The sequence below is a fragment of the Thermobia domestica genome, chromosome 9, assembly GCF_964235325.1.
Source record: "Thermobia domestica chromosome 9, izTheDome1.hap1.1, whole genome shotgun sequence".
NCBI lineage: Eukaryota > Metazoa > Arthropoda > Insecta > Zygentoma > Lepismatidae > Thermobia > Thermobia domestica.
This window is the reverse complement of record NC_137462.1, coordinates 71,846,308-71,872,444: the sequence shown is the minus strand read 5'-3', so window position 1 is coordinate 71,872,444 and position 26,137 is coordinate 71,846,308. Positions and strand designations below refer to the sequence as shown.

Sequence of the window (26,137 nt, the reverse complement as noted above, 5' to 3'; positions counted from 1 at the left end):
TTTAGCCAGTTTGTGGCTAGATCTGGCCACTTGGAGAATTTGGCTAGCCACAAATTTTCCCAAAAGCCACTAGTGGCTTTAAGATTTTTGCTTTTAGCCACTTCTAGACATTTTCTGAGTTTAGCCACTTTTTTTATATATATATTCTGTTTGTCATTTGGTATTTTCTAAAGTTGGATGGGTTCTCTAAATGGTAACATTCTAAACCCCACTGCTAGAACTGTCCCCCATAAAATATAACATTGATTGTTATATTAATCCCTCCTCATATCTTGGTTATAGAACAGAGAATGAGCTCAGAAGCTGTCAGTACGCGTTGAGTAAGATTTTCAAGGAAGATATGTAAGTTTTAGTTTAAAAAAAAACAAAAAAAAAAAAAAAAATCCAGACTGTCTAAAAACTATATTCAAAATAGACTTTCTGATAACATAGGCATCCTTCAGAAAATGGTTTTCTGTGTCAATAAGAATTTGAAACCAGTGAAACTCTTTTACTGATTTAGCTTCAGCTTTCACTCTGGAATTCAAAGATAATATCGATAAAGTTGAAAATCAAGGGCGAACATAAATTTCATGAAATGAGTAAATAAGTTTTCAATTGAAGAATTTTTCAAGAAGTAAATCGCAACACAGATGCTGGAGGAGAGAATCTATTTTCAGAATTAGTTTCGTTGGCTTTTATTTTGTTTATTTATTTATTTTTAATCTAATGCTTCCACATTCGAACGCGGAAATGAAGAATGAATTGAATCAGGTGAATAAAGTCAAAAATAGACTCAGGAACAGGTTGAAAACGAAAACATTTTATTTAATTTTAATAGTAAGATTTGGTTTACGCTGTCTGTAAAAGTGTTGTTCTCTCTAGGAAATACCATCCATAGTTTTGCAACTAGTTGAAACAAAAGCAATCCAGTACAAACAACCGAGAAGAAAGAAGCTTCGCCTCAACCTGAAGAAGAAGATGATATTTGTCTCTTTTGCTTTAATTTTATGTCATTATAGGATTCGAAGTTACTTATCTTTGCCTCATCGCGGAGGCTTGCTTTTTTTTTTCTAGCCATTTCTGGCCATTTTTAGCTATTGATTTTAGCCACTTTTTTTCTTTGAGTGCTGGCAACACTAGTTAAGGTTATGAAATAAAAGAAAACAGAGAAAGTATTCATACAAGTGTTCCTGTTGTAACACAGACATTATTACTATATTTTTTGAAATTATTTTTCTGTGATTTTTCGCGCTGATAAAACAATAAATAATTTTGTCACAGCTACACACAGTTACGTAGTTGCTCCTGTGTTGGCCTTAAATTCAACTTTGGTGTTTTATTATAAATGGGAAATGACAAAGTTAATTGCTATTATTGTGCTCCCTGTTGGCATTATCTGATGAACCTGGAAGTGATAAGTACATCTAAATCCTTTCTGCAGCAACGCATTTCGTCTTCAGATTCAATGAGCAGGAAATATAAACTAAATTCTGTGGCCATTACGCGCGAGTGGTAAATATTTATTATACATAAAGGTTCGCTACTTGTGCGAGAAAATTTTTTATAGATTACTTATTGGTCTATTGTTCACACTTCATCCTTTTATTTACTTTTGTGTTATAAGCTGACGGTGCAGAGACAGTTTATGATTTTATAGATTTGTTAAATTTACAGTATATGATTGTAAATACTATCATATATATCCAGGGGCGGATCCAGGGGAGGGCGATCGGGGCGATCGCCCCCCCCCAGAAAAGGAAGCTTTCTTATTTTATATATATAAATAAAACCCATCCCAAAGTTTGGAGCCCTTAAAAGTAGCAGTATGACAACCCACCGCCCCCCCCCAGAAGTCGGTCCTGGATCCGCCCCTGTATATATCATATAATGGAATAATGATGATGGAATAATATCATATATGATGTTATTTCAAAAAAGGTCCCAAATACATGTGTATCTTATCTCTCACATGCCTAATAATGTACATATATGTAATGCAAAATGTATCCTTTCAAGGATAACTTCTGCTTTTGAGGATCCAGACTTTTTTCTTAAATTTTTTTTTTTTTTTGCTAAATGTATCTTGATTTTGGTTAGGTTAGGTGTTTCACGGGAATTTAACTTCATACTTACTGTATAGATCGGCAACAGCTTTGTTTTAAAAGCTAGTTTTGGCCCTCCCGTTCAATATTTCGTGTTCCTAATTACACACATTGTCTTTCTATTCTATTCACTGCACAGGATACTCACACATTAATGACCCTTCCGTAACAATATCTCGTTTCTCCAGTAAATATTTTTTATCTATTTTTGATCTCTCGAATGCAGAATTAACACCCTTTTACCACATATTACACCATAACGAAGCGAGAACGAAGTGCTATGTGAAAGCAATGTTCCAGTCCAATCTAAGTTTATAACGTTTTCTTATACACGACAGTAGCTTTTGAAAATGTAGAGAAGAAATATGTTAAATGTATTTTTTTTAAACATCTTAGTTTACTCACATACCTACAATCGTTGACGTGTCTTCTCCTTTTAGAAGCGCTCCCACGTGGGCCCACCATTTTCGCCCTGCCGCGATTCTGTTAGATATATATATATTTTTTTAACTTTTAGTGCCATCTAGCACAGGTTGATTTGTCACTACAGTTAGTAAGTTCTCCAAAAGTGAACCTCCACCCAGGAAGCAACTCCTTTCCATAGGAAACAATGTTTAATGGTACTGGAAGTGGATTTCCCGATAAAAGAAATTAATGAATTCCCTTATAGAGCAAGAAACTGCATTTGCAACAAGCTGATAACATTAAATAATATTGTGCAACAAGATATTCAATAATAACTTAGAAAAACTCCATAGCAGAGATTTAGTAATCAACTTTGAGTAAACTGCAGAGTTCCAATTATGTTTCTAGTAATCTGGAAAACTTAACAGTCACGGAATAGGTAGTTCCATATTTATTAAATGCATGAGCGCTTACATAGATAGTTGAACAATATTTGAGATTTAATCTAGTCGGATTAGAGAAAGATTTAAACATTTTCAAATTACACATATGTTTACAGTCGGCATTTTCCCCAATGCAGATTGAAGATACCCATCATTCCTATTAGGGTTACTTTCTCTGGTTGAACTCTTCTACTATCGATATAATATTGTTGAGTTCGTCCCTATGATACAAAATAAAATCGATTATTTCCTCCATTTATCTTACACAAATACTTATCAATTTAATGGAAAAATGAGAAAGTGCATCTTACGACATTAAATATGACATTAAATCACCTTTCGCTCACCTCTATGAAATGAAATCATGGAGGTCGTGAATGGTAGCAAGTAGAAAATTACATAGTTTCGCGTGAAGTGTATCACTCAGATCCGTGAGAGAGGTTGGAAGTGAAGCATAAAATACAATTAATGGATAAATAATTTATTAAAATACAATAAAAAGGCAACGAAGATTGGTTTGTTGAAATTGAGTTTAGCGTCCCTTTCAGCACCGAAGCCATATGAGACAAGGGCCTGCAGCTTAACGTGGGATCCGACCCAGACAGCACAAAACGTGCTAATCAGGGACGTCGTTAGCTAGATAAGGGATCGGGCGGGTCGCGACCTGCTAGATTTTTGCCAAATGTATGTAAGTAGCTAAATTAAGACAAAAATGCCATACTTTTAGTGAAACTTTTAATAATCGATTCATTATATGCTGATAATAGTGTGTATTGTTTTCCTTAACTGAATTATTATACAGGGTGTTTCAAAAGTCGGTAAGGAGAGAGGAAAGAAAAAATCCGTAAACATTACCAAAATATTCCAGCTAGACTTGAATAACCATAGCTTCGAAAAGATTATTGGACATACGTATCTCAGTCTCTCAAAGTCATAGGGAACTTCTTACACCAACGCAATTGAATAGCCAGTAACAACAGTATAATAGTTGCCATCCTTGATAATACATTAGACAATTGTTTACATTTCTCGAATGGACACCTTGAAATAGTGAACTTTAGTAAGCTACATTGTAGTAAATGAGAAGAAAGAAAAAAAAAGGATAATACAAAGAGGTGTATTACTACTTACAAGAACACCTCATTACAGAGGGAGTAGTTATGCGGCTGAATCGACCATCCTCCTTCCCAAAACACATAACGTTTCCACTCTCTTTCCGCAACCAACTGTATTAAGAGGGCGCCACACCTAAACTCGGCTTACAATTTAAACAGCGGCGGGGACATAATATATATGTAGTAGAAACATTCGTAGGAGGTACTAAACCAGCCAGCAACCTAACTTCACCCCTGACACCACCACATCTCGGCGTGAACACCAGTAGCAATACTCACCGTCTTCGACGCGTCTAACTAGACGTTTTGACGTAGCTTCTTAACTAACGTTTATGGACACATATAAATACTTCAAGGATTAACATGAACCTTTCCCTTGCGTGGCAAATTCGAATTACAGATCATAAACTACGGATTATAGCAAACAATACGGAGTGCCCACTAACGGGTCAAACATGAGCTAGCTGTCACTAACTAAACCTTTCAACTTTACCAAGTCATAATAACTATAAAATAAACAATACGGAGTGTCCACTAACGAGTCAAACATGAGCTAGCTGTAAAATAAATGGTATATTTACACATCTGCTCGACTAAAGAAATTACTTTCTCTTAATGCAAGAAAGAAACGACATTGACATTGGACTACCCCGCCGGCGTGTGGATCGACTTACTGGATGGAGAGCTCACCTTTGCTTTAGACAGTCATGTTAAACACAAAATGCATAGTGTTAAACAACAATTCAGACATCGTAGAGGAATGAGAATAAGTGAAATACACGATATTGATAATTCGTGAATGACTAACCTTATGAACGGAGACAGTGTCAATTTCACTAATTACTTGAAATAATAATATTGAATAGTTCAAATACAAATATTACTTCTTCAAACAAAGTTGCGTCAGAAATTCCAACATTAAAAGAGGTTACCTGAATATTGATGATTGAGGTCAATCCAGCAGCTACTCACAGAATTCCAACTAATAGAATGGGATTAACACCGCAGAAACCAATCTCAGAGGTGCACGGTCATAGCAGCATACGTGATCGATGGACCAATCTTCACAAATTCTCTCCAGGCCTCACTCAACATGACACAGGGAAACACTCCAAATCAGGGCGCAGAATCACCATGGTGGCACCAAGTCAGAAGAAGTTAATGAAGGACAGAATACAGCAGGGCCTAAAATTCAACGAAATCACAGCTCCACACTGGTAAAAATTTTATATAGTATAGAAAAACTAGTTTAGTCAGCATTTGTTTAGACATATAATCAGTGTTCTGTCCAGTACATCATGTTTACCTGCGACCAAAAAAATTATTATTATTATTATTATTATTATTATTATTATTATTATTATTATTATTATTATTATTTAGGAAAATTTTGGCATCCAGAGCAAACAAAATTAAAGGCACATTAGGATACATATTTAATTGTATTCATAAAATACAGAAAACAAACCGGTAAGAAAAATAGTCACACTGGAAGAAAAAAAGTCACTTACATAAAAATTTCACTGTCATTTTTCCGTGATCATCATGCTGTCTCAGTCCGTTTTCTGCCGCAGCAAATACACCGTTATACCAGGGCAGTTCATTTGACTTCCTACCAACTTCAAAACGCCTTTCCTCTCTGGTCAGCCTTTTCATAACAGCAGGGGTTGGGCTAAAATCTTGCATCGAACCCATATTTATATTAACGTGAAGGTAATTTTTCACAGTAGTGGGAGCTAAAGACAGTCTGTTATCTGTTTTCAATATGTTGTAGTCACTTATAAGTCTTTCAACATCGGAAGAAGATGGTTTCGAAGCAATAACTGGGGCTAGACTTGTTGACAGAGCATGAAATGATTGATTTCCACAGATTTTCATGAAAAATCTTTTAGCGTCCAGACCTTTCAACATTCTGCACCATGATGCCTCTCTATATTGCATTGCGAACTGCAAAAGATCTGTATCAAGACAAATAACTTTGTGGCATTCTCTTAGGGCATCATCAGTTACATCCTCTTGCAAAACACGCAAAGGCTCCAAAGCAACAATACTGTCTTCATACAGCAAACGCTGACTAACAAAGTTAATTATGGAATCCAGGACTTCGTAGCGTACTACAGTAACTAGAGATGCAAAAAAGCCGGCTTTTTTGAATCGATGTTTTTTTGCACATAAAAAGCCGGCTTTTTTGGAAAAAAAACGAGAATTTTGGAAATTTTGGCTTTTTTCGATTTAATGATTTTTCTGTTTAAATAGCTTTCTTATAGTATACTCTAAAGTTAAATAAGATTCCATGACCTGAATGCCATATTTCGCTCTGGAATTCACCATCATGATGAATGGAGCACATGGTTTATGAATTAAAGTAAACATAAATTACGTAGTATTTGAGGGCAATTTTAGAAGCTGTTTAACTTTATTTTAACTTCTGAATCATCGACATTTTTTCTTCTCCAGATCATTTCTTTTTAGTCATCCGTGTTTCATATCTTGGAGCTTAGAACCCTAGCTTCTAGCACATAATTAAACTTATATTTTTCAATATATCTATCAGAGCGTACTTCCACATTTCCGTTATACTGTAACTGTGCAATGATTTAACAATAATCTTCCGGACACAACTTTGAATACCATTTGATAGAAATAATCAGTATCGGATTTAGAAAAATATTTGGGAGGGGCTTTGGTTTTCTAAAAATTCCTAATTTTTATTTAAGAGGAGCTTAAGTTTATAAGTACAGGCATAATAAATATTTCGTTTCGTTTGTATGTTCAGCTATAATCTTTCAGATACAACCTTGAAGACCATTTTATACTGATAATCAGTGGCGGATTTAGAAAAGTATTTTGGAAAGGGGCTTTTTTTATTAATGCTTAGTTTTTCTAAAAATTCCTTTTTTTAAATTTGAGGACAGCTTGAAGTTTATGAGTAAAGGCAAAACTAATATTTAGTCTGTTTGAGAAATTCCGTAATTTCGGGGTAGAGGCTTCAATCCGAAAGACATCCCCACCCCTAACCCTCTTTGCAAATCCATCATTGCTGGTAATTAGTAATAACAAAGATTTAAAAACGATTAGAAAGGAAGTCGGCCAGGACACATAGTACACGCACTATCTCTACATTCACAGATGGGATTAAGAAAACTTCTGTCAAAATGGTCGAATGCGGGGTTGAATCCCGGACTTCACGATAGAAGCGCGAAAGCTAACCACTCACTCATGTTTGTTGTGCTTAACTTAAATGTATTCTCTCTTTCTCTTTCTCTATGGCCACAAAAGCACTCCATTGACTTCTGTCCTTATCCAATTCAATTCAATTTCTACTCTGTATTCCTATTTCTGCTATATCCATCTTAATATTGTCCTCCCATCTGGGCCTAGGTTTTCCTAATGGACGTTTCCCGATTGGATTTCCAGTTAAAACTTTGAAACCGTTCCTACTTTCTTCCATTATGGCTACATGACCTGCCCACCTGATCCTCCTAGACTTGATGACTCTAACGATGTTTGGTAATCCGTATAAATTATGTAGTTCCTCCTTATGAAGTTTCCGCCATTCCCCATTCCCGTTCATCTGGGTCCAAATATTCGTCTCAGAATTTTATTCTCAAATAATTTCAGTCTACGTTCTTCCCTCAGCGTAAACGACCATGTTTCACAACTATAAAGCATAACAGGCATGATTATCATTTTATATATTTTAAGCTTTAAATTCCTTGACAGAATTCGCGACGACAAAATATTTTGAACTGAATAATATCAAGAATTTCCTGATTTCAGTCGACATTTAATTTCTTTGTGGGTATGATTTTGGTCTGGTAATACTGATTCAAGATTTTTGAAAATATCCACTATGTCGAAAGTATTAATTGATATTTTAATGCACTCATAATTTGCCATTACTCATATCCTTGCAAGCGTTTAATAAAGCCTCTGCATTTCTTTCGATTGTTCTCCTATTAGATTTACATCATCAGTATACATACCATAACCTGGTAAACACCATTCAACTCTAGGCCCTGGTTCCTATCTTTGATTTTTCTTACAGCATATTCCAGAACAAAGCTGAATAATAACGGCAATAACGCATATCCTTGTTTCAGGCTAATCTCGACGTGGAAGCTCGTATTTTTCTACTTGGACTATACTCTGGGATTCATTTAAACACTTAGTAAATCTAGCTTTTTCGGTATTCCAAATTCTGTAAGAATGTTGTACAATGTTTCCCTCCTAACCGAGTTGTAAGCCTTTTTTAAAATCAATAAACAGTCGATGTACTGGGTAATATATTCCCAATTTTTTCGAGTATTTGTCGAATGGTAAATATCTGATCGATTTCGACAAAGTACACACTGATAATCTCCAATAATTTCATCTCCGTATGGGGTCAATCTTATTAATATAATGTTGAGAAATGCCTCGATAATTATTACAATCAATTTTGTCTCCTTTCTTGTGAATTGGAACAGTGACTGATTCTTTCACTCTTTTTAAATGTATTCCATAGTTTTTCTTTTTGGTAAAAAAAAAAAAGTTTCGTAACGATATGTTGAATTTTCTTGTTAAAAATTCAGAAACCTTCAGGACTGGGTAAACCGTGATGGTGGTTATATATTCTACAGCCTAGGAAACCATACGCTCAGATGAACCGTCTATTACGTATATGATCCATGAACAGAAAATTCGATACTTTCCCGATTCTGAACAAGCTTAAGAAACAGTCAGTGCATTACTGAATTTGGAGCTTTACCGATTTTGCATATCCGAAGCACCTGATAGGTGGTAACAGATTATTACGTTTGTGATCAATCAGTGAAAAATTTGTTCGAAATATTCATACAATGTATATGAAAGTTAAAACTTAACTGAAAAATTTCAAGAATGTACAGAGCTACCCGAAACGAAGCTCTTGATGTACATATTTCTCTCATGTTTTTCATTATTTTGCTTCAAAAAGAGGGTGTGTGATATTTTGAAGTAAAAATACTACATACAATTTTGTTTTAATAAAAGAGACACTGACCAAAGCTTAAAATTTTACTTTATTTTAAATTATACTGATTATATAATAATTTAAAATAAAGTAAAATTTTAAGCTTTGGTCAGTGTCTCTTTTGTTAAAACAATTAATCCAAAGCCATGAATAGTCTTACTATACAATTTTGCTAGTTATTTATGTATCATTTTTAAGTACTTATTGTATATAAGAGGCTAAAATATTATTACATATATTGGTTAATCCTTTGAAATTCATAATGTAAAAATGTTAAGAATTAAAAAAAAAAATCTTTTTGAAATTAATGGTTTATTTTCGAGGTTTCATATTATTATCTGCATCAACCACTAATTAAATGAGTTTTTTTGTTGTAGAGAAACGAAACAAAGTCTGCATTATTAGTTTAAAGCAAAATTTTCAAAAAAGCCCAAAATTTCCCAAGCAAAAAAGCGAAGCAGAAAAAACCGAGTTTTTTTTCCAAAAAAGCCGGTTTTTTTCCGAGCCCTTGCATCTCTAACAGTAACTGACATATTTGTTATGGGATTTCTTGCAACGTGTGTTACGATGAAGTTGAATACCATGTAATGGTACTATATTTCTCCGTTGACGTTCTCTTGCACACGTTCGTTTAAAAACGTTTTTTCGCCACCCGCCTAACAGAGGTTTCTCTTTCATACTCTCCAATTGTGCTATAGTTCTATTTTCATTTGTTATTATGTCCAAAAGAAACATTTCATTACTCTCAAACTTCTGCTGACAGTTCTTGAAAACATTTAGACACAGACACAGAAGACAAAGACGATCTACTTCTATCCATTTACGCAGATGACCATTGGCTTCATTACATACATGGCTTTCCGTTTACAAGTAAAGGCAGCTTGAATACCAATTTCTTAGGAGAGTAGTGAGCATACTGAATGAAAATTTTGTCCACCTGACGTCAAAATATTCTGGGTAGTGCAAAACTTCTAAGTTATTTTCTGAAGCTACCATCGTTAAACTTTTCGTTCGCTGCCCTGAAGAGTGAGAGAAAGCACAAGTCCAGATGCTGCTTGTATGAGAGATGAAACTTCTTGGACACTCTTGGTGACATCTTTCCATGCTAAATTAATGCGATGGGCAGCACACCAAATTTTCAACAGAGGTAACGTTTCACCTGAAGAAACTCTTTCATCAGTTAACAATTTCCACATTCCTTTCTGTATTCATGTTTTCACTATCAGTAACTATCGAAGTCACTCTGGGAAACATTACTCTTTCTATTGATTTTCGTAACGCTATACTTCGGCTAAATTTTTGGGGGTTATTGATGTACGTTATCTCTGGTAGTACATATTTCTATAACGGGTTCAAAGAATCGTGTAATTTTTATCTACAAAACAACATATTTCATTATATCGGAAAAATGTAATGTCCTATTGAAACAACAGATAAACGTGCAGTTAGTTGCATATTTTAAAACTATATGAATGAAACCGAAAACGTTTGAAAACTAAATATAATTAAAAAGTTCCTTCATCTCAAAATTGGCAATGGTTTTCTCTGCCATCTATGAGACACCTATACGTATTAACTCTGGCTTAATGCCATATACTGCCAGTTATATGGAATTGAGTAACCCATTGCATAATGAATGTATTGAATCAGCTTGACACACTAAACGCGTTTAAATGCATAATCCGAGAAAAGTAAGGTACTCACATTAACACCACTCCACACTTTAAGAATTACAGTTCCACACTCCCTTCCCACAGTTCCACAAAGTGTGGAGTACTCCACTCAATTTTAGGCCCTGGAATACAGTATATCACTCAGCTTCACAGCAACCGACGCAAGTCGACAACAATTGCTAAAGTCACTACAGAGAATGATCCACACTGACAAGGTCACAGGAAGGGCATCTTCAGCTTCACTTCCATAACAATACGAAGTCACTTACACCATGTGATCCTAGCGGCAGGATTGATGGATTATTAAAAAGCAGCGGGGTCAGTTCAAACAAAAAAAAAAAAAAAAAAAAAAAAAAAAAAGAAAAAAGAAAACAGTTTATGTTGCCATTGCAGAGAATATCAGCCCCACAGGCGGAATTACAGTAGACATTTTCGTCTTCACTTCGGATGTTGAAGAAAGATAGGTACTTAGTCGGAGCTAGACTAGTAAACTTCCCAAACGAGCAAATCGAAAATATAGTTTGATAAGTTCGTCAATTTAGACTACTTCGACATTTCACAATAATGTGACACTCCTCTCCTCTATCGTTACTTGAGTTCAAGTAATCCCATAATCCTGTTCAATATGTAGTTATTATCTTCTGTTAATTCAGAAGATAGACATTAAGTTACTTCATAGTAACCATTTTCGTTGCGGTGCGGGGAGGGAGAACGGAAAACGCGCTCACAATCCTCCTTGCATCCTGATTGGCTGCTATTAATTGCGCATCATATAACAAAACTAAACGGAAATTATTATATAGAATTTAATATAACGAAATAAAAGTAGATTGAATATAGGTTACTATTTATTTAATATACTCACAAACAAATTATTCAATCTAAATAAAAATACAAACACTTCAGTCTAAACACTAACGTCATCTCGCGGAAATCGAGAGAATCCAACTCGATGCAGACCATAGACTAACAAAGAAAATAGCATAATGCAGCTAAACAAACCAGCCCAATTGTCGACCATATTGAACCCATCAAAGGGGTCGAGAATTGGAAAAATAAAAATGCAGAAGAAATAACGCTTAGTTAAGAACTAATTAAGTAATCATATCAAATAATCTCTTTGGAAAAGTGTAACGGTCAAAGAGGATCGTTACAACACGAAGTCGTTCGAATTTGGTCTGGAAATGATTCACAAAGACAGAATAATTTCCTGTATAAATGAAGGAGTGGGTGTATTCAAGGCTCTTCAGTCAGAAGAAAAGGACATTATGAAAATGTAGGGACACTGATACGTTTACTGCTTGTCTTACCCAGCTCCAGTTATGAAGCGGAAATAGTTTCAATGCTGTTAAGAAGGCTGAAAATTATCTCCGTGTTTCGATGAGTCAGAAAATACTTAATTATGTAGGCGTATGTCATACTTACCAAGATATTTTGAACACGACAAAAGATGAAGTACGAGGGTTGTACCAAAAGTAAGCTTCCCATATTTTTTACCAATAGAAAACATTGTTTATTGTTATTAATTTATACATCGTTCGAAAGCTCATCTATGTTGTCTATGTTTCAAATAGTCTCCATTTTTTCAACACACTTTTGAAGACGGTGTTCCAGCTTTTGTATTCCTAAGTCGAAGAAGTCCTCGCCAATTCGTTGAGGAAACGTGTGACCTCTGCTCGGACTTCATCGTCGCTCTTGAAGCGTTTGCCACTTAAGCTTGGGGAAGAGGAAAGGACAAATTGACGGACAGTGACCCTCCGATCTTTGAGCAGCTCACTGTTGATCTTCTGGACAATCGCATCCGACACCGGGGGTCTTCCACTTCGTTCTTCGTCGTGAACTTCGGTGCGACCCTCAGCAAAAGCCCTGCACCATTTACGGACGTGCTGCACGGACATGTACTTTTCACCATAAACCTCAGTCAGTTGCCCATGAATATCCACGGCGGTAACTTCCCTGAGTGGAGAAACCGGATTACTGTTCGAACCTCGTACTTGGCGGGAGCGGCGATCAACACTTCCATCTTTGACGGCTGCCAAGCGAACACTGAGCGACTTGAAAAAATGGAGACTATGTTGAAAAATAGACAACAGTGTAAGCTTTCGAACGATGTATAAATCAATAACAAGAAACAATGTTTTCTATTGGTAAACAATATGGGAACCTTACTTTTGGTACAACACTCGTAGTAGCTAAACTAATCATCATAAGAAACGAGCGCAATGAAAACTATCTTTGGCATCGGATATTTTTAGGCCCAAGTTTTCCCTAAGAAGTAAAATACAACCTATATTGTAATTTGCTTATGTTCCATTTATACCCTATTTTAGAAACTGAGTTATTTCGCATTATTGTTAGTGTTCAAAGACTGTGAAATTTCTGTTCAAGTGTACCTCATTTCAGTTTATAATGTATTTATTATTCACTTAACGTTCATACTTAAATTTCAAGTAAAGATTTTTACTTTTCCTTATATGGTGCTTGCATACTACCAATCGTTGTATGTTTGGTCACTATCCATCTACTAAATATAATTTCCATAAATATAGACAAAATTTTTGTATACATATACAGTACATTTTTGTATACAGTAAAACTGAAGTTTTGTTTAATAATAATAAAAATAAATAAATGGAAAAGCACATTGGAACTGTAAGGCTTACATTGAAGAACACTAAAAGTTAACCTATTTATAGAGCAAGCGTGTTAGATACTTGTTACCCTTATTTCTTAATGGGTTGTATTAAATACTTTTAGATCGAATTTCCAATGACTGATCATAGCTTACTTTATAATTAAATTTGTATTGTAAAAAAACAATGAAATAATTATATTTTTACATTAAAATGTCCAGTATGTTTAATATAAGCTCATCTATTTAGGTCTCCTTTTAAGAGATCTTATTTTTCGAAACTTTGTATAGGCCTACATATCTGTGTTTGCTGCGTAAAAGGTGTTAAGTCCAAAATGTTTTAAACGTTTGAACTTAAAAACCTTTTCATAATACTTTGTGGGGAACAATTTATGTAGAGATTTAAAACACCCAACATTTAGCCAGCAGTGTAAAGCGCTTAATAAACTTTTTCTCTTTTTTAAGACTTTACACAAGCAGAACATTTTTAATCCAATCTTTATCAAATGACTACAATTTATGATTTTTGGCCTTAACACATTTTACGGAACAATCACAGATAGTGATGTCAATCGGCTCAGTTCATCTGAGCCAACAGCTCGAGCCGGCTCGATGGAATGAGCTACTACTACTAGTTCTGTTCGGCTCGGCTTAAGTGAGCTATCGGCTCGAGGCGGCTCGGTTGCGATGAGCCACCGGCTCAGTTCAGATGAGCCATCGGCTCGAGTCACGGAATGGATTTTTCACGGAATGGATTTTGATTCTAAATCACCCACCCACCCCAGAATCAGAAAGCCATGCATATGTGCAAAGGCATGGATACTTGTAAAACAGTACATGAGCACTACGTGTACTACTATATGTAAAAATATAGTAGTGCAGCACCTATACTAATTCACATATTCATATGCACTGTTTTGTACGGAAGATGCACCCTTGCAATTGCAGGTGTGCTGTCTCGGGAATTATTTGAGCTTCTACTGAGAATTGTAATACACTTTTTGTGTTTTATGTTTTGCAGTTATCGTTAATGAAATTGTCCCAAATATCACACATTAAAATTATTCTACACATATACATTATAATATGAAACTACATGTTTGTTAAATGCAAGTTCTGAATATAAATCGTAAAATCTTCATTTTTCTCTAAAACTCTGGCAACCGTAGGCGTCTGTGGCATAGCAACGGGACAAACGTCAACTTGACTAAAGCCGGGATTTTCAGTGAAATATCCAGATATTGATGAAAGAAAGAGATTGCCAGTGATCACTGGAACCTAGTTGTTTCTACAACGATGAATGTAACAACGGGACGCGTACAAGTTCCGTTCTAGTTAAGTGCAGTAATCGCTGAAGATAAATCGCATCTCCCGCACAGTTTGCTCGGGGGCGTTTGTCCCATTGTTTGGCTGCACACATAAATTTTTAATAACTAATACATTGTGCAATTACTATATTATACCATTTCAGGAAAAATACTAACCGGATTCACAGACGTGCTGTGTTCCTGATAATGTTTTTTACTGTCTGCTTATTGATAGTTACTCTTACTATCTGTGTACCTCCTCTTGTGAGTAAACTGAATGCTTGTAGGAATGATTCATCGGAGATCACCCGTGAACCTCGATCATCTGGATCAATCGAAGGAGTTTACAAGAAAGCAGCAGTAGCAGCAGATGCTGAGCCATGTGCTAAAATTGGGAAGTAGGTATTTATCAATGTGTGAATTATTGTACATACAATACTTGGATATAAGCTATATACTAGGAGATAAGTTCAATTATATTAACTCTTTGCTTTTCAAATACTGATATATCTACATATAAATAGGGTTGGCCTCAGGTAATTTACCGCCCTGTGCAATAATACCGCACCTATGTCGCCTCCTCCCCAGAGAGAACACATCTTAAAAGCACGATTTTAAGTATGTTACTTCATCATAATCATAATATGATTAATGAAAACACAAGATACACCGAATAATAACAAACTACTAATGAGAAGAGTTGTACGTCCGTGAGAATATACAAAATTTAGAAATGAAATGAAATGAAATCTTTGAGTTTTACGTCCCACGATTATGCCGGTTAGGCTAAAGGAGACGGTGATGATGAGAGATGAGTGAAATGGTGGAATGAAGAAAGTGGGAGGAAACGGGAGAACCCCGAGAAAACCCACGAGCACGGTGTTTGTCCAACACAAAGTTCACTTGGCGGGGGCTGGGATCGAGCCCGGGACCCCAAGCACCAGAGGTGAACGCTCTACCACTGAGCCACCGTGCCCCCTTACAAAATTTAGAGTACGATGGTGAGGAATTAACTTTGAGTTGCAAACATGCATTTTAATTAACGCATTTTCAATATTTTAGTCCACTCCGTGAAAATGCACATGTTACACATACGGTAGACTCGGCCCTGCATATAAAAGAAAAGCAAAGAATAGGGTCTTGTAATTAGAGTAAAACGAGACCCTCGTCAACAATGAAGTTATTGTCTGTTAATTGATTTATCACTTTGATTACTTTCTTGTCTGTGGGCCAGGTGTTGTCGGACAGGTCCTTAGAGAGCCTTAGGAAGGGGAAGATTTATTACCCAGGCAATAGAGGGATTGAGATGGGCCCTGGAAGGTTGAACGACCTCTTGCTGTGTGAAACATGATCCTACAACGATTCTTTTATCAAAAATAATTTTATATTATGATATAATAACATTAAAATGCGTCTCAGACCATCAGAAAGCTCCTATAAACATTGAAACGCGATCCCTAGCTCCCACAAGCTTTTTCCCATTAATTTAATCGATTAACAAATTTTAGTTGTGATCCTACTAAAAAGCTCGTAATAGATTACTCGCTGTTAAAAATCCATAGGAAACTCGGATTTTTCTCTTAACAGAACACTCATTGAGTGAGAACTTAGAAAAATTCCTATGAAAGTTGAATATGTTAAAATTGTTCTGAAAATTTTAAAAAAATGTGTGAACACGAATAAGATGTGCAGGAAAGAAAGGAAGGGAAGAACATTTATTTTTTCGCTACGAAACAAACTTCCCTTTGCAGAAAGAGATACAGCCATCCTCCCACTACGTGCGCTTTCACCGAACTGAGACCCAACAGCAAATGCTCGCGCGTACATAGTGCTGCAAGGCGAACATTGCGAAGACCTTCTTACCCACACCCCATCGTCACCTGATGTTCTGCTTGAACCATGGTGAAGGTCACGTAGCCACTTGTCAATCACTTCCATTAGTTATGAGTGAACGGAAGAGTCCATTTTCCCCTTTCTTTTCCCCCCTCGATGATCAGTTTTCATGTTGTGAATGGGTGAATGACCCCTCCGTCATTTCCCTACCGATAATTGAACAGCTACATCGCTCTCTCTCTCTTTCTTGTAAATATCCGGACAGCTAGTCAGGCACACACCTTACCCCTCCTTTCCCAGCTGACCGGCTTTCCCTCTGTGGAGAGAAGTGTTTCTGTGAGTTGAAGTTCCCCCTACCTCTCCTCTGCCTTGAACAGACCTGAATGGTTTTCCTCCTGTTTTTTTTTCTTGTGAGCTCTTGGCGACAACTCAAAGGACGCCGAAGAGTTTAATTTATTGGTCCCCTTGTCCCTGATGCCAATGACCCAATGGATGCTTGGCCTCTCAGCACCCACCTCTCGAGCGACCAATTGTCACTCATGGAACAGAATGTGGGACAATTTTAACATTTGCTGAAAGGGTTTATTGGTCTTTGTGTATTGAGAGATAGAAATGATTGCTCTTTTCTTTCTTCGGCAGGAATGCATTTATTCAGAAATAAGTCGAAATGAAGGCAATAAATTTAAATCAATATAAAAACTGACATCGGTGTTCATATTTCTTTACTGAAAGTATGGGTCATTAAATTTAAATTCGGATGAAACCACTGTTGTATACTGGGCTAAAGAAAATTGCTAGTCCCACCTCGCCTTAACGAATTCTCTAGAAGGGATTTTTCCTACTCCATTGTAGATTTCAGTTTGAATGTTTGGTGGTGCGACATGTGTCATTAAACCCGAAAATATGTCTATTGCTGATAGCCTTTCTCGCCACGATTTTAGACAGTAGCAATAAAACCTGGCGACCAGAGTTTTTATGCACAGTATGAAACTGTCTGATAACTGATTATTATTTTGAAGAAATTTACATTTAATAACTATCTACCTCCATAGGTATTCTGGCGAAGTCAGAGTGGAACTATGAAAAAAGATAAAAAATTGGTATGTTGTGTTGATTATGGGAGTTCACGTTGGTTATCTTTGAATGTATTCTGTCATATTATTGATCACTATAGATTCGACAGGACGTCTGATGTCTTTGTCTGGAAACGGAATATTCTTCCTTTTCCTCTTTGTACAATAACAGTTATTACTACCTAAGCGGCTTCACAAACGAAAAATTATGTAACCTATATCCCCCTATAATCTTAATAAATAAATATACTACCTAAATTCACTGCATCTCATTTTGTAAACTTTACTTTAATATCGCGACGTAGTTATCTTTCGTGGTGTAAGAAGTTGTGTGTTAACGTGTCTTCTTCAACTGGCGACATCAAATCCAAGTAAGTTTTTTACATTATTATTATTATTATTATTATTATTATTATTATTATTATTATTATTATAACCGCCACCAGGCTATAGAAGGATTTTTTGTGGACACTGTATATTTCGTAAAGACAGTGATCATTATTTTCGAAGTTCTTTCTTCGGTGGGAATTGCTTCTTTCCCACACAATTGGACAAAGAAGTCTTTCATCATTTTTTCATATATATATTTAAAACGTTGCTTTTGGTGAGAACATTTCAGTTAGTGACTAACCATTTCAGTGTTTCTCCCTGACTTATTATATGCACAGTATATATTCTATAGTTATTGAAAACTGAATTAAGTGCTTTCTTTAATCGCTTATGAAACATTGCAATAGATTAGAGCAGACCAGACCAGAACAGGTATTCAAGTGACCAAAGTGGCACCAACTGCGTTGTATTCCAGCCCGTTATCTGTACTTTCTCACGCCAGTGTTATCGCCGTGTCTAGTGCATTATAGGCAGTTGACTAAAATTAACATAAATTATTTTCCGTATTCTGTTTGTATATGCATACAGGTGTTAACTGAGTGATTTTTAAAATGAACTGCCAACCTTTTTTAGTTGACCATTGCAACCCGTACCTTGAGTTTTGATGCTCAGGATGTTTGACTCCAGGTCTGGAAGCCGTAACCACGCATCTCGCGTCGAGCTTCAAGTCTGAGTTTTTGTTAAGGGGCACAAGCTATTTAGCCGGTGAAAGACGTTTTCTTACGGCTAGCTCCAACTAGTGAAGTCCCAGGTCCGCAGACCTTGTGCGTTTAAAAAGTTATACACGCGCCCTCCAACATCAGCATTCAACTTTGGACAATTTCTTGTTTAATTTGCTGAAGAATCACCTCTACGTTTTAGGATGGTTCAGCTTAACAACTGGATTCATCGTGGGACGATCCTAACAACTTTTCCCCAGTGCTAAACCCCCAAGTGTGTCAATGGTGTGAGAGAAGGATTTGTAGTGATATCTGAATTATAATCATATATATATGATGGGCTATATTGCCTGAAAAGGGCAAAGTGTAATTTCAGCGACGAAAATTATTATACATATACAGTGTTCAGTGTTGTGTTCATCCCTCTTCGTTATTTTTTATTTTATATATATGATAGTGTTCTAATAAATAAGTATAGTGTTATTTAATCCAGTGTGTTTTCGTTGTTTGTATGAATGATGTTTGTGTGCGTTATGGTCTGGATGACCGTCTGATCGTCCGTGAGGTTTTTGAGACGAGACACCCGAACCTCTCGGCGCCTAATGCTCATCTCATTATTGAGACCGATGAGCGATTTGGGAATAGTTTGTAACTCTTCTTGGAAAGGTCCTTCATCGTCCTGTCCAGGTAAGTTCTAGTCTCAGGAGAATACTTATTTGTAGGACCACGAACCACGAACAGCGACCAGATTACGCGAAACGGTTACAAATAAATGTTCACCTGAACAGCGACCTGAACTTCCGGGTGATTACAAATAAATGGAAGCCCGAACAGCGACACGAACTTCAGGTTGGTTACAAATAAATGGCTGCCCGAACAGCGACTCGAACTCCTGCCGGTTACATTATTATTATTGCTTTGATATATTTGTAATGAGAGCGAACGGGAGAGCCCCTAGGAAATTCACACACATTGTGCTTCTTATGAAAATAATTAACACAATCGAACTATGAATCACCAAGCAGCAGAGATATGTAGTCTACCACTGAGCCATTGTTTCCCAAACCGGGGAAAACTACCACTGAGCCACCGTGGTGCCACGAACGAGAAGTATTTGCTTTTTGAAAAGATTGATTGAGGCTACTAGCGGGCCACCGCTATCCCTGAATTTTGTGAATAATTTATTTGTTCATTGATCAAAATAATATACTAAGACACTATAGATTTCATGAGTGATTAAGTAATGTAAATGGAAAAGGGAATTATGAATAGTTTTACGGCCAAACAAATACTTGTTTGAAGAGTATGTGTTTGTCTGGTCTCGTGGGCATCTTAAACAGGAAACTGTTGTTTGAAGTGTATGTGTGTTTGCTTCGTTTCGTGGGCAACTTAAGCAGCAAACTCTTTGTAGAGTACGTGTTTGCTTCGTCTCGTCTTATAGGCAAGCCTAACATTAAAGATCGAAGGACGAAACTATTATTATTGACATTATTACTGGTGTACACATTTTATGTGTCTATTTGTGGACAGATGGAACAATTGGGCTGGGGGATAGTGATCTGTGGTATTATAACTAAGGATATGTGGGAACCCGAAACTTCATATGATACTTTCTTGTTATTTACACGGAAATATCTGACTAGTTACGAAGAAAGACTTTTTAGAAATGCTTGATGAAGTCCCTCAGAGCCCCCACTAAATGAAAAATGATTAAGTGGAGTTCATAGTTCTTAGCTTAGGCCAATTGGACAATTTGCTCGAATCTTTATAACTGAATGCTTTTACGTATTCCTGAGAGCGAGATTAGACAGAATAGTGTACTGACCAACATTTTTGATTGTAGATACTATGTTTATTAAATATAATGTAGAGAGATGTGAATACATTGTTTGAATTATTTGTCGAGAACCCGTGGCCATATTGGGAAGTGTTTCCGGAAATGAACACTTTACACATAAAGAACACTTTAAAATACGTATATAGCCAATATAGTCCCAACAACATATAAATATTTTTTATTTACTGTAGTGTAAAATAATTAACTTCAACAGAAAGATTGACTTTTGTCTTGCTTTGCATAACAAGAATGAATGGAAGAAAAGTTATAATAGGGATATATTCCGTACTATTTGAAAAATCAACAAGTATTAAATGATTAAAAGTGCTTTAAATGTGTTCGAAAAACTGTTCCTATACTGAAAGGTGTAGAAAATAGTGCAAACAGATATGAAGGAAAAGAAACAAATAAAGATAGAGGTTTCAGCTGGCGACGGGCAGTTTCCCGAAATAGATTTGTAAGTTGCAGAAATTGCGTTCGCTCATATTCAAAGTGGATAGATAGGGATTCCTGTAAATTTGTGGGACTTTTCTACAGTTAAACTCAAAAGAAAGAAACACGCTTGTTTATTTTTGATCATGGAAGTGCTCGGGTCTTTCTGGATTTGCGGCGGAACAGTATTGCATTGTAAATTTTGCGATACGTAATGAACGCTGACTCGTTTTCCATGACGAAAGAAATATTGATCCTTATTTTGCTATTAAACATTTCCAACTCTTAAACTCACAAGAAACACGTTCTTTTATTTTTGATCATGGAAGTGCGCGCGTCCCCTTCGGACTTGCGGCGGAACAGTAATACAATTGTAAATTTTGCGATATATAGTGAACGGTAATCTGTTCCATTACGTAAGAAATTTTGCTATTACAATGCCCAACTCTTAGACTCGAAAGAAAGAAACACGTTCCTTCATTTTTAAGCATGGAAGTGCTCAGGTCCCCTTCGGACCTGCGGCGGAACAGTATTGCGATTGTAAATTTTGCGATATGTAATGTATGGTGACTTGTTTTCCAAGACGTAAGATATATTGCTTCGTATTTTGCTATTAAACATTCCCACGAGCGCTATTCAGCCGTCTTTTTTGGTAATAGGATTCCAAACAAATACTGCGAGAAGGTCGTTATGCCCGCATTTGATACTAGTAGGGTCCCCGAATTAAATAGCTTTTGCTTTACTGAAAGACCATTCACTCCGTATTTTGGTAAGTATTAGGATTCCAAACTAAACATTTACTGCAATACTGCGAGAAGGGGGTTACGCCCGCGTGTGATGCGAGCAGGGTCCCCGAAGTAAATAGTTTTTGCTTTACTAAAAGACCATTCACTCCCTCTTTTGGTAATAGGATTCCAAAGTGAAAGTTTACTGCAATACTGCGAGAAGAGGGTTATACCTGCCTGTTAGTAGTAGGGTCCACCGACTAAATATTTATTGCTTTGCTGCGAGAAGGCAGTTATGCCCGTATTCACCTCAATAGTTCTACTTCATGTTCAGTTTACTCATACTTGTATTGATCGTCAATATTTTAACTTAATGTGAAGATTACCAGAGCAAACATACATATTTATGGGAGTATCGAAAATGCCTCAATCTTGTGGGAGAGATAAACCTAGTGCAAGGAAGACATGTTTTGCCTTTGTTAGTATTAACTAGTGCCTCACATTAAGATTGAAATAGCGAATATGTACTAAGGCTTTATCATGCATGGGAAACAATACAAATATAATATTGAAATAAACAGTACTATACTCAGCTTAAAATATAGAATTATACGGAACAATCGCGCATATACGTGACACCGAAGAACATCCACCGCTAAACTTACGTGTAATTCACAATTCTGCCGCTAGTTGTCTCTGGCAGTAGTAGTAGCTCGATACATATAGGACCTGATATAATGTACACTCATGTCCAAAATTATTGTCGCATGTCTATAAATATGTTGTAGGAATATAATTTGATAACGACTTTTTCCGGTATTTCTTATAATGTTAATGTATATAATCGACAGACACGTATGTGGCAAATTTCATGTCAAAAGAGCAGTAAGTAAAACCAATAAAACGAAAGTAAAACTTTCTTATCCATTTAGCACCATTTTGTTTTACTCATTCTAACTTTCGTATTTATAATTCTTTTCCTATGAAATTTACCACAAATATACATTTCCAGATTATACACATAGTATCAGTATTAAATGTAACCTGCAAAATCATTATCAAATTATATTCTTACTAGAAGACAGTTAGATATGCGCAATCATTTTCGACATGTGTACATTTGACGCGTGCGGGCATCATTTTTCTTCACGACAGCATACGTAGAAGATCATAGAACATCTCGTCTTGCCTGCTAATTAGTTGTATTTAAAATGAATAAAGTCTAGATATAGAAAATTTTAAGGAGAAATAAACAGCTAAAATATTCATTGAACTCTATTGTATTACAGACAAAGAAGCCTTGCTGAACCCTGAATGGTGGGAACAGCATTATGGAAAGGAGCCATCTTGGTTTCAACTCGGAAAGTATCAACGCAGAGAAGTTATTTTTCGTCTTCTTTTTAGTGGTTTTTGTTAAAGATCATCCATGGTTTCAGAGCTGTGTATTTTATACATTTCTTATACTTATTGATTTTTAAAAAGAAAGAAATTATACATATTCTAATTGTTCTTCGTTTGTTTTTAACCATTATTAATGAAAAGAGAGAGACTATTTTTAACCCTATTTCTTTAAAAAATAATAGTTTACAACTAGATATAAAGTGAATACTTACTCATTTCTCTTCATAAACTAAGCAGATTGCTTTCTTTTACATATTATTGAACTGAAAATTGAAAATAAGTGATTGGTTTCTCTTTTGCAAATTATAATTTAACTAAAGCTTGAAAATAAGTGATTGCTTTTTCTTTTGCATATTATAATTTAACTACAGCTGAAAATCATTGATTACCCAATCCCTTTTTTGTAAAAATGATATATTGAAGTGTACTTGACAACTCAAAATAGCTGTTCCTGTTTTGTTTGTTCCAGATGGATTTCTTCTACCCAACCGAGGAAATCAATATTGTAGATGGAATCTACCTGCAAGAAGTAGTGCGCGGTCTAAACGACTACCCGTGGGGCTTCAGTACCTGGAAATATATCATGAAGATGCAGCGCATAGGACATCGGAATGTGGAGAGATGCGATGCACTACTACGCGCCATTCGTGCCTTTGATTGTAATGATATATTAATTCTCCAGCACTGTGTATCCAGTGCTGATGTCCTAGACATATTTGCCTATGGGTCTTTCCGTACTAAAGAAAGTTATGATCAGGCTCAACAAAAACTTATGCATTTATTATCTTGTGGCGAAGGTCAGGTGGATAGGATAAAAGGTACAGAGTTATCGAAATTTTATGATTTTGGCATGCGGTTTGTTTCAAAACCAAGCTTACTCAAATTTGAAAATAATACCATAGTCATAACCCTCAAGAAAATCATAACTTCGAGTCATAATAATATAAATCAATTAACCGTTGAAGATTTAGCTTTCTTAGATGAAATAGATGGGATTGGCAGTTGAAGAAACTTTGATGAAATACCAGTTGAAGATATGAGGAGATTGATTCGAAATGAGGACAACGCTGTGGTTATACCCACACAATACGTCCAGGGAGAAAATCCTGTATACAATGCACCTCAACACTGTGTAGAGGATAATTATGAGTGGAGGAACCAAATGTTTTTCTCTCCTCAGCTTGGCCCGTCATATGCTAGTGTTCCAGCAGTAGTTGAACATGGAAATATCAACAATAATAGTACAACTGGTATTACTAGTAGTGCTAATAGTAGTAGTACAAGTGGTAGTAGTAGTGATAATACGAGGGCTATCCAGAAAGTAGATTACGTTTTCGTCTGTGTCCGCTAGGGGCGGGACTAGCGCGGCCATCTTGGGGTCAGAGCGTTGCACAGCTCAGTCGGCATCTAGCCGTGCTAGTGAGAGGTTCGTGCTGTGCTCCGTTAAGATACTGTGACGGTTTGAAATGTCTGCGTTAATTGAAAATCCCGCGAGCTGCGAGGTGCGTGCAGTAATAAGGTTTCTGACAGCAAAAAACTGTAAACCGATAGAAATCTATCGGCAGCTGTGTGAAGTGTATGGGGACAACATTATCACTGAAGGTGGAGTGCGACAGTGGGTCATAAGATTTAAAAATGGCCGAACCAATGTTCACGACGAAGATCGAAGTGGGAGACCCAGCAAAGTGACTGCCGAACTTGTCGAAAAAGTCGATGTTAAAGTCCGTGAAAATCGAAAGTTCACAATAACGGAACTTTCTTTGAGTTTTCCACAAATTTCGCGAAGTTTGTTGCACGAAATCATCAGCGAAAAGCTTGGTTACCACAAGTTTTGTGCAAGATGGATTCCAAAAATCTTGACAGAGGACCACAAAAATCAGCGAATGGCTGCAGCGTTGCACTTTTTGGACGCCTACAATAAGGATGGTGACTCTTTACTCGATCGCATCGTTACTGGTGACGAAACATGGGTGAAACACGTGAACTGTGAAACGAAATTGCAATCAATGCAGTGGGGGAACACAGGTTCTCCCCAAAAACCCAAGAAATGCATGCAAACAATGTCGGCAAGGAAGATGATGGCGACTGTTTTTTGGGACAGAAAAGGTGTGATTTTGGTGGACTTCCTGGAAAGAGGCACTACAATAAACGCTCAAAGGTATTGCCAAACTCTGCAAAACCTCAGAAGAGCAATTCAAAACAAGCGCAGAGGAATGTTGAGCTCTAAGATCTTGTTGATTCACGACAACGCCCGGCCCCACACGGCAAATGTCACGCGTGAAGTTCTTGAATCTTTTCAGTGGGAGTTGTTTCCTCATCCGCCGTACAGTCCCGACCTGGCACCGAGCGACTTCCACCTATTCCCAGCAATGAAGAAGTGGCTGGCTATGCAGCGTTTTGATGACGACGAACAGCTGCAAGAAGAGGTAACGAAGTGGTTGAAGTTGCAGGCGGCCGAATTTTTCGACGAAGGAATTTCCAAGCTCGTACATCGCTACGATAAATGCCTTAATTTGAATGGTGACTATGTCGAAAAGTAGTATTTGTGTGTGGCTTTCATCTGTATATAATAAAATTTGTTTCCTATACTTTGTTGATTTTTTATTCCAAAACGTAATCTACTTTCTGGATAGCCCTCGTAATAATGACGGGCAAAATGAAAGAAATAGTAATTTCGAAATAGAGAAAGCAAAGATTTCGTAAGTTTCATTATACGAGCCATGAAATTGCCGTTAGAATGTGGGTGATGAAAGGAATATTGATAACCCACAGGCCTATATCGAAATTTTAATCGACTTTGCGTTGGAACATGTGATGTCCAATGCACGTCCCTCGGAATGCATTGGGCTATACATGGATAGTAGCAACAGTACCAACAATAAGCCAGTGTATGTCACATGGAGAAGAAAAGGCAATTTCTCTGCTAGGACAGTCCTCACTTCAATCGAGCGTGTACTAAATGTGTTCCTTTAGGGCATGAAGTACTGTTTCGATTCCACATAGCCGACAGCATGCGTGGCCAAGGTAGAAATACTATAACGAATGCCGTTGGCAAATACTCAAAATTCCAAGAGTATTTGGAAAATCGTTTAACACGCATTGAAAATAAGAATATCTATTGTCTCCTTTGGTCAT

General features: G+C 36.5%; 1 protein-coding gene across 10 annotated transcripts in view; it reads left to right on the top strand.

Annotated features, from left to right (window-relative positions):
- Window positions 1-26,137, top strand: part of LOC145694741 (scoloptoxin SSD14-like) — a 126,541-nt gene that overhangs the window by 32,400 nt on the left and 68,004 nt on the right. Inside the window, exons 1-2 of one of the 10 annotated variants that reach the window (XM_081771326.1) lie at window positions 1,136-1,494; window positions 14,817-15,050. The exons of 1 other annotated variant lie outside the window; for it this stretch is intronic. In XM_081771326.1, coding sequence (XP_081627452.1) covers window positions 1,328-1,494; window positions 14,817-15,050 — 401 coding nt within the window. In that variant the 5' untranslated portion in view covers window positions 1,136-1,327. Of the gene's footprint in view, window positions 1-1,135; window positions 1,518-14,816; window positions 15,055-26,137 lie in introns of those variants that run through there. 8 more of the 10 variants (XM_081771327.1, XM_081771325.1, XM_081771334.1 and 5 more) reach the window with 8 other exon arrangements.